The 10,592-nt window shown below is 34.3% G+C and overlaps 1 protein-coding gene across 1 annotated transcript; it reads right to left on the bottom strand.

Annotated features, from left to right (window-relative positions):
* Positions 1-1,322: 1,322 nt before the first annotated feature.
* LOC113494701 lies at positions 1,323-9,285 on the bottom strand. Its single transcript, XM_026873127.1, has 3 exons — positions 9,178-9,285; positions 6,817-7,045; positions 1,323-2,722 (listed from the first exon to the last, which is right to left on the bottom strand). The coding sequence occupies exons 2-3, from the start codon at positions 7,006-7,008 to the stop codon at positions 2,459-2,461; spliced, it is 456 nt and encodes a 151-aa protein (XP_026728928.1). The 5' UTR covers positions 7,009-7,045; positions 9,178-9,285; the 3' UTR covers positions 1,323-2,458.
* Positions 9,286-10,592: the final 1,307 nt, after the last annotated feature.

Raw genomic sequence — 10,592 nt, 5'->3', positions numbered from 1 at the left:
CTCCGACAATACGTAAATAATTGCACTAGACACCTAGACTCAGGAAAAACTTTAGTTTATCACTCAAATACTTGTCCTACGCGGGGATTGAACCCATCACATGCCGTGCTTTTTAGGTTTAGCGTTGTTGACCTACACCACTCAGCTGTCCGTGCAGTCTTAATGGCAACTAATAATCATTTTCGAATCATATGAATAAGTTGTTGACCTTTTTCATCCGCAAATAGTATACTAAACTTTAACCCAGATAAAAAGTAAAATGTGTTAAATAAATCAGATGACTGAAATCCATTTTAACCATAGTCTCCTCTTTTCCTATACCGTAATCACAGAATCACATTCACGTCATCTAAACTACTTCAGAAGCCCATTCATATGCGTAGTCCAATCATCATAATTTAATCATTTACACCAAATAGAACAAGGTTATATAAATATAAAAACAATTTTGAACAATCAGTCTTTAATTTCAAACAAAAAATATCTTATAAACAATAAAACGAATAAGCAAACACAATGAATAATTAACTTTATAATCTATCACGTAATGTTAAGACTTATAGCAGTCTTATAAACAACAAAACATTATCAAAGTAAAATAGTACGTAGGTACAATTTAATTACTAAATGGAAAGGAAATTACCTATAATATGAACAAAATTGTACCTAAACTCACTGGATTATTCATGCCATTTTGGCGTCAATGAAACGTATTAATATGGTAATATTTTTGAGCCTGATCATCTTAACCAAAGGATCTTCAAGCTAACGTCATTCAATAAGTCCTTGGGAATCACCAAACTCTTAAGGTAAACCCATTATCGTTGTGGTAGCGATACATATCATAAAACAGCTCTCAGGACTGTCTTGCTTACCCAATCACAATACTCTTGGATACTTTAAGGGATGGTACAGTTCCTTAAGACCGAAAACTAAATCTGATCAATAAAATCAATAGGTTATAAAATCTAAAAACCCACGTTGTTAAATAGCACTCTATTCAAATTTTAACAAAATCAGTCCAGCCGTTTTTATAGTTGTAAATTGCGTTGGCATCGGGTTTGAAGCTACACTGAAAATTTCAGCCAGCTAGCTTATCGGGAAGTGCCTTAATCGAGTTGCACAAGTCCAACCGGAAAGACAAAACAAACAAACAAGAAAAGTTTACTGTATTAAAATGTGGGAAAAACTATGAAAAAATGTAGGAAACCGTGAAAACATGTAGATTTAATACTAAACACGCAATTATATGCCATAGCTAAAAACCCCTAAAGGTTAGTCACAATCTCTACTACTTAAAACATTTGCATCAAAGATTTTCCCAAAAATTAAGATAGCATTAAATACAGCAGTCATTCAAGATAAAATTAAGCTGAATTAAAATCAAAAAGGTCACGTATACATGTATTATCTAAATCTAACTTTTACAATATTGCAATTTTATCAGTTTCCGTGTTACCTACGTCTGAAAGTTGAAACTGTCTAGAATTTAATCCTCAAATTAAATAAACTGGCTTCTAGTCTTTTAAGCTATTGCACAATATATTATAACATTTGTTTATGGTAGACATATTATCGACGTTTTGAGATAGCATATTTGATTACACCAGACTACCTAAAATATATGTTAAATTCTACCGTCAAAGCCTTTTTTATGATCTCGCTGTTGAAGTAAGACGGCGCTTAATATGTGTTCCTTCTTGCTTTTACAACAGAACTGGCCATAGCATTTTCCCAACAAAAAGACACCAAGATTTGTAATCTCTTTTAGACAATTGCTAATCTTTTCTAAGTTAGTTAACAAATTGAGTAAAGGTGTTACTATACCGCATAATAGAAAAGATGGTTGTGTATCCAAAAAATATCGAAATAAACTTCTGCTCCTGTCAGAAGTTATCGAAAACCCAATTTGTATCGCACTTCATCAAATAAAATAATTTCACTACTTATCTGTAAGAATGATCAATGATTTTACGATTACCAATGTTATCTTTAACAAGTAATATTAATTTATTTTGACTTCAAGGCTATGCTAAAACAAAGCAAAGTTCATAAACATGGTACATGCGTACAAATCCAATTATGTATTTATCTTATTGTGAATTAATGTTGGAAAACACAAGAGAATTTTATCTTGGATTATTATTTTTTAAATCTCGGTCATTGATGTATTGTTTTAATTTTCTGTTATTATGCTATATTTTTTACATCTTACATTTAGATTCGTGCACGTAAGGTCCTTAGTTTGATAAACGTAAATCGTAATACAATACCTTTACGAAGTACTACGAACAATCACGAATAATAAGCCGCCACATTTAACACAGAAAATCAAACAAAACTATCACAATCGTTACAACGCTTTTTAGTTCATTTTCATCCATACTTGATAACGCAAATCTGGCTTCAATTCAAAAACACAATTCATATAAAACAAAACTATCAGAAGTTCAATTCGCTACGATTTGTCTATAATTTCGAATGCACTATCAATTTCTTCCTCTGGCGACGTAGCTGGTACAACTACACTTGTGTCGATGTCGAAATGTGTTTCTAGAGTGGTTGGTACTTCTGCGTTTATCGCTGTAGCATCTTCAGCCACAATGGCTTTGCCGAAGCCAGTCGTAGGAGTGACAGCAAGGTCTGCCGGAGCTGTCCTGCTGGGGCTATGTACGTGGTATTCTATAGACTTCGGCGCCTCCACTGTATCTATTTGTATAGTCTGAAAAAAAAAAAGATTATCTAAGTTGTTAAACTCATCGATACACTAATGGACATGCCTCAGAGATGAGAATTGTGGTACTCCGATAGAAAGAGAGGCAACGAATTTTCGAGCTATCCTAATCTCTTTAGAATGTTAATGGTTGTCATGAAAACTGAGCACGAATCATCTATGAGGAAAGAGATAGTGCTAGACCGAAAGCATAGGCCATCTCTCTCACTCTTTTCAATCCAAAAAAATACTGCAAATTATACGCTAACGGCATGTCCATTATTATATGTCGATGGTTAAACTAGTAGTAACTTGTCAGCTGATTTAAGAGTGATATGACATTTAGATCAAGCTGATATGACAAACAGAATTAAATAAATTCAACATTTTTTATTGTGATAATAATTTATCAATTCTGGTTATTCTTGCAGTTGCATAAACAAGTTTTACTTTTAAGATTTTTTGATTCAATCTCTAGATTTTACCGAGATTATTAAATAGCTATCAGAGCAGTTTAATTGTGTATTTACATTTTATGAGATTATGGTATTTTGATATGGTTATTTATAAGATATCAATCGGCACATCCGTTACCGCTACGAACAATTTTATATTAGGGCAAAAAAAAACGGGTGCTTTATTTTTTTTACAATAATTCTGCACCTAATTCGGATTGTTCAAGTCTGTTCATGGAAAGGCCCTGGGCCCCGATTCTGCTATTTACAATCGCCGATGAATGAATGGCAATTGGATTCAATTTGATATTGTTCCTATTCTCTTGCATGCTCCTTAGACGACCTCCGTGGTCGAGTGGCGTACGCACCGGTTTCAAGGTGTCGCTTGCTCTGAGGTCCCGGGTTCGATCCCCGGTCGGGTCAATGTAAGAATTCTTATTTCTACATTGTCTCGGGTCTGGGTGTTTGTGGTACCTTCGTTGTATCTGAATTCCATAACACAAGTGCTTTAGCAACTTACTTTGGGTTCAGAACAATGTATGCGATGTTGTCCGCATTTATTTGTATTTATTTATTTATTATGCCAACACAATAATTGAAAATTAATTGTATTCACCTTGAGTGTACCGTCGCATACATTTTTTTTATTTTTGTGTAGGAGAAATGCTTACGACATTACGAAAATCTAATTTTCATATATTCATCGACCATTTTAAATAGCAGAATTGGGGCCCTGGTAGAAACCCATTATATTTTAGACTAAATTCTCAACAAAGCCTCTGCTTGTAAAACCCGCATTAAGGAATTTAATCCAATCAAAACAATCCCATGAATTAAAAAATATTTAATGAAATAATGTTGCCAGTCGCCAATATCCCCAAAAGTATTATCAAAAACGGAAACGCTAATCAATTCAAATTTAAACTAATAATAGGTAAATCAATAAAAAATACAGTCGCCGACAACTTCAAATAAGTACAACTCAACGAAATTTTATAAAGCAATCTTGATAGAAAGATAAAAATATTCAATATGGTAATTAATCGAAGAATGATACACCAGCATTCTATTTTAATGAACTGATAATGCGTTTTATTGCGAGTTTTTTAAAACAACGTATCCGTTTATCGGTCACAATAAAAATGCTTTTTTTATTTGTTTATTGAATAAACAGGGCACTAAAACGTCAAGGTCATTGTTATTATATGCAGTTGTTTTTATTTAACTTCGAATTTAATAATTTTTTTAATAACTCGGTCTCTCTTTAAACGTCATTTACCGTATTCCCTTAACAGAAGAGTCCAAGGAGCCGGTGGAAAAAAAACGCCTTTCTAAGGCTTGTACAACCCATCTAGATTCTACAAATGCACGTCGTATAGAGTACCTACTTCAATAAGTAAAAGTATATGGAATGTTAAAGCCCAGGACAAAATGTTGTGTGATGAGCATGATCATTTGTTCTGGTGTCTGGGTGTAATTTATCTATAATATGTATGTATTTAGAAATATATAAGTAAGTTTATCAGTTATCTGGTTACCATAACACAAGCTCTGCTTAGCTTGGGATCAGATAACCGTGTGTGAGTTGTCCCAGGATATATTATATTATATTATTATATGTCACGTTATATTGTTGGCTTCGTCAAATCGAATTAAAACAATCTGATATTTTTTTTTTAATTAACCGAATATTACACAGCAAATATTATGCAGAACTTGAAAGTAGCGCCATAATTATGAAGAAGAGGTATCTACTAGATAAAGCAGTAATGCAATGACTTGATGATCATTTCAAAACACTTGGAAGCTATTGCAACTGGGAAACAAAGGCAAATAAACTTAGCTAATTGATTTCATACTATCGCTGTATTGAGTAAAAGAGATGGTGCTATCTGTCAATATAACTCCATCCTTATCTGTCACTGCAGTTCATGTTCAATGGTTGCATTTTACAACGTGATAAATGGGGGGAAGTACATAGGTACTTCCTCCCATACGGATAGCCGTATTATTTTTTGAGAACGCTCATTTTGGACGTGCAACATGCATGTCTACATTTTGTTTATTTAATTAAAGGCTGAAAAAGACTATAATAGGCAACACGATTTGCCATCTTCTAGAATATTTATTCATTTCTTTTTGGACAAGCCCGCAATAAAAGCCCGTCATTGCAGCTCCTTTAAATTGGGATCAACAGTGATAACCACCACAAACCAACTAGCACTTAAGTACGGTGTGTCCTAGAAAAACGATTGAATCTCTTGGAACCCACATCAAAATTCATCAGAAATTGTAAAAAGGAGGAGTGGGTAAAATATTTTCTACTACTAATTTGTTTTTTTGTTAGTCGTCTGTGTAAGATCCTACCTATTGCTGTGTAATGACTCCGCCTCTCCTTTCAGGCTTTTACTCTGCCGTTGACGGAATTGTCAGTCAGGCTGGCGTATTATCAAAGTAAATAAAAGGCCAAACCGATTAACGTTTTTGACCGATAAATTATCTACTAAGTTACCTACATAATTGGTAAAAGCAGACAATTAGTCTGCAAGTTAGCATTTTCGAGTGCTAAAAATATGTAGTCAAGTTTCTGAAATTTTATAGGCCACTGATGTAGTGTGTTATTTTAATTTTTGGAGTTTTTCCATTTTAAGTGTGATCCAGACACAATATCTGAACATACTAAAATAATACTGATACCAAGCATTTTTTTAATTTAGCGAACGTCATAAGCGCCTCGATTATCATGTTATTTTCTGTTTTAGTACACAATATATTAACAATAGGTACTATAGTACCTACAAAGTCTACGAGAAAGATAATAATCTGAAAGTCATCGAAATGATGAATTTTAATCATTTATGCGTTGCACTTATGTGACCCGAATGTCTACTTTGCTCAATGCTATTTTTTGTCAACGCGATGTGTGATTTATTTGATAAAGAACTTTATCTGAGTTAACACAAAAAATAGGAAAAGTGTCTGTATTTTATCTTTGCAGAGTCCAGGGAACAGAATATAGAATAGCCCTACGTGTATCCAGGGCACCAATTCCCGTATTTACAATTGCGGATGATTGAATAGGAATGTGTACTTTCATATTCTCCTGAGCATTTTACCAATAAAACAATTGGAAATTAATTGTATTGACAGTGAGTGTTCCACTCTGTTCTGACTTTTCATTCATTCATCGGCACTTGAACTGCGTAACCCTTGCTCACAGGCAGCGACTAATAGGTACTACACGTTTGTTTTAAACGGGAAGTTACACCCATAACCATGATATCTAATATTAAGCATTAACACGTTAATGAGACGTATGCAACGCTTTACGCGATGATCCCATATCACCCTCTACACAAATAACGTTTAATGCATGGAAATGACAATCCGGTCCGATTTCAACGACTGCCTTAATATCAATTGACTAGGAGACAGCTACTCGAGAGAACACTTGACTGGGCCAAGCAGAACATGGAGAATCGAGGTGATTTTAGTGGGTCGGTCAAGCAGTACAAGCGGGTCAGGAGTTTTTAGTCGATGCAAGTGCGTCATATCCCCAAGCGATACGCTCGGCGTGGGTTTAACTCATTGGTACTTTAGTCCGGAAAACAAAAATGGGATATTATATCCTTAAATCAGTTTACTCACCTCACCATAAAGCTCTAGTGCTAAAGAGTGCCTCTTCTTATTAGCCTGCCTCATTCTCCCAGACCTGGATATGGACAGCTGACGTTTGGTCCCCATCGGCGAGGTCTCAGTCTTTTCCTCTTCTGCCTCGTTCTCGTACGTACTCTTTCTCCTATCCGTTGGCTGGAAGATTGATTTTAGGAACTTCGCCATTGTTGTGAATGTGAACTGTCTTGTTGTATGAAGCTATCTGAAAGAAAGTAGGTGATGAAACTATATTGTCATATGCATGATTTGAAACGAACCTTTGTATGTTCATAAAACCTATTTTATTTGCATTTAATATGGCAAGAAGGACATGTAGTTAGCTAAGGCTCTATAGGTTAATTGTCTTCTAAAGTTAGTTATTTATACGTGACAATGCTGAGGTGTACGCGACATATTTGTGGAGTTGGACACTTTTAGCTTTGTCATGTTGTACATAAATAAAGATCGAATGTTCATTTTATTGGGTAGGTACCAATGCTTCATGTGCCCCTTAGATTGTTATTCAATTAAGATTATACATTAATTCGTTAGCAAAGCACTGAAAATAGGCTTTGAAACCGGAACTGAAATTATTAACGTGCAATACAAGGGCCATCCATTTTCCAAACGCTTTGAATATGTTAAAGTTAGGTTAATGCAATATAATTCTGGATGCGAGACGCTTCCCTACGACGTGTAATACTATGTTTCTTATCCACAAATACAACAATCTTACATTAAAAAGTGGTAGTTAGTTCGTATCTTTATCAGGAAACATGCAAAAACACGTTTGAGAATTACCTCAGATCAGATCAGAAGACATCAAAAGTGTTTTTTGCATAACGCTCGCACGCACCTATTTCCTGAATAAATTGTATTTTACGTCAATTGTATCATGTGTTAGACAGAGCAGATAAACAATAACTGGGTGTTAGAAAAGATAAAAGGAAGTTGATCCTCTTAGCGTCACCCTGTCACCTGCATTTTATATTGCTCTACTAAGCTTAATAATTTATACAGCGCTGACGTAGACTATCTTTAAACTGAATAAAATTATCGTTTCATTTATGATTATGAAAGTATTACAGCCTTATCGGTACGTTTGAGAATTGGTTGACATTTTGTGAATGTTTTTGTAAGAAATTCGCGATGAGATATTTCATTGTTTTATATCATTGTTTTATATAAATTTATTATTGTAAAAGTTACCATCATTTGATGATTTTGCGAAATTTTGTGTCACATTGTTGATTTTCATAATCCTTATCCTTACATATTATAAAACAAAGTCCCCCGCCGCGTCTGTCTGTCTGTCTGTTCGCGATAAACTAGAAAAGTACTGAACGGATTTTTATGCGGTTTTCAACGATAGATAGAGCAATTCTTGAGGAAGGTTTTAGTGTATAATAAGTTTAGGTTTTGTGTAAACTGACGATATTACAGCGATATTAGTTAAACATGTCGGATAAAATTAAGCCATTCGAGAGGTTTCATCGAGAACGCTGCCAAAACCTTTTGAGTTACAACAAAACAATGTATGGCGGGTTTGTACCTCTTTAATAGATCTACAAAAAAGTCCGCGGTGGTATATGTCTATCTTCCAAGAATAACCCACAATAACCATTTTTATGTGTTTTCTTAATACAGTAAAATTATTGGTTACTTACGAACCTCTTTTTAACAATACAGTATTAATCCTTATCCAAATAAATAAGTTAGATATATTATGCATGTAATATAGAACAAAATTGCCTTTTACACTACGCCAAAAATGTTAATAGGTAATGAGTTATCGTAATATTAAAATCTCCGCGCGAGAAATTAAAAATCGATGAAACGTAGCGAAGATATCGTTGGCATCTATATACTAATTGTACTATATATATACTAATTACTATGTATATACTATGTATGTATTATGTATATACTAATTGTTTGTTTGATTGTTTGTTTGAAAGCGCTAATCTCAGAAACTACTGGTTCAAATTGAAAAAATATTTTTGTGTTGAAGATACCATTAATCGAGGGAGGTTTTAGGCTATATATCATCACGCTGCGACCAATAGGAGCGAAGAAAAAGTCATAACTTATATCTTCTAACCACGCAGACGAAGTCGCGGGCAACAGCTAGTTTATGTATATAAATAATATTTTAAGAAAAAGGCAGATTTCTACTGTGGCCTTTCTAAAAAGTAATTAGGTACTTATGAATTTCTTACCTCAAAACGATGCAAAAATTATTTCTAATCACACTAACTTGCCACTTCAAACTACCTTAAACTTCACCTAATTTTAATTACCAAAGATTACAATCTCTCCACAAACATATTCGCAACAAGCCGGCTGGCCACTTACCTCGTAAACCCACTGTTTCCTCGATAAGCTTGTTTGAATGCACTCTTTCAGATTGATAACACAAGCGAAATAATACACAAACTTACATACACTGCAACGCATAACACAGGTACTCACTATTTACCATAATTCTATCTTTTGATAAGATATATTATCATTGATACCGCTTTATATGATAGTGTTTTTCCCATTATCTAAATAATGGCTATCGTTAACTTGATTTAAAGATAACTTGTTGCAATTTTTATTGATTGTGTGTTTTTATGCATAATTTGATTCGGCTGTTATTTTTGCATATTTATCAGTGATATTATATTTTTGCACTTTATTAATTAGGGGTTCATTGACTGAAAAATAATTACGGTCAGTTCCCCTTTGAAAAATAACCGCTTTGTTTTTGTTTTATATGGTATCAACGTGCTAGGTTAAAATGGTTCTCTCACAATGTAGGTATGCTAGTCGAAGCACAGCATAATCGTTTTATATTTGACTAAATGACCCGTGTCTATTTCATATCTTGCCTTCGAGTCTCTTTATTGTAGCTTTCTATTGGTAAAAGAAATTCAAAGTCGGTACAGTCGACCTTGAGATAACACCCAACCAAATTACAAAAATTATCATTTTAGGATACAAGAAAGATGTGTATTAAAGACTTTTTGCAGATGCGGAAGTAAGTACTTTTATTGTTTGTTTGGACTCCTAGTTTAAGTTTCATTTTATTTTCGTTTTGTCTGTTACTGTAATAGGTACCTACAGCTCTCCCCAATGTGGTTGATCATCATGTAGATAACGAATAATCTGTCAGATTACTCTACGGACAATCTTCTCTTTTCAAATGAGACACAATTTCGATTTTCTGCGCTGGTTCAACCTGATTGTTCACGGCGTTCCTAAAGAACTCGATAAATATTTTTCAGGTCAAACAAAGAATAAATTTATTTTAAACAATCTACGAGTTACGATAACAACTTGCAGTCATATTCATGAATTATCTTCAGTACCTAACCGACATGAAATAACGTTACCTATTCCGTAGATTATTATGTAGGCAGTACTTTTAGGCTGTGTTTCATCATGGGTGTGCGAAGATGCGTTGCTAGGGATCTGATTGTAGAGAACCAATAGAAACTCTTAATTTACGTTATCTGAGTCAGCATGGCTCTGGTGGACGTTTCAGCGGAGCTAGATTTTTGCGCATACAAAACAGGCGGGAAATGTTTGCGAAAAATATGTTGAGAAGGATATGTTGCGGGATTTACGACATACTGTACCAGCATTTCACCGCTCATGCGCTACTACAGCTCCGCTCAACATCATCATACATTCATATCGTTTGGCAAGACGCTCGCTGGAATCATCATGGACACCCGTTCCCTCGGGGAAAGGAGCGGATAGTTTCAGACTCTTGCTGACTA

This window comes from Trichoplusia ni, chromosome 6 (assembly GCF_003590095.1).
Source record: "Trichoplusia ni isolate ovarian cell line Hi5 chromosome 6, tn1, whole genome shotgun sequence".
Taxonomy (NCBI): Eukaryota; Metazoa; Arthropoda; class Insecta; order Lepidoptera; family Noctuidae; genus Trichoplusia; species Trichoplusia ni.
Note: the sequence above shows the minus strand (reverse complement) of the source record. Positions and strands in the feature narration are given on the sequence as shown.

Coding starts and splice junctions, on each gene's coding strand:
- LOC113494701 (XM_026873127.1), bottom strand. CDS start 7,008: ATGGCGAAGTTCCTAAAATCAATCTTCCAGCCAACGGATAGGAGAAAG. Junction 2,723..6,816: donor CACTAGAGCTTTATGGTGAG/GTGAGTAAACTG, acceptor TTTTTTTTTCAG/ACTATACAAATAGATACAGT.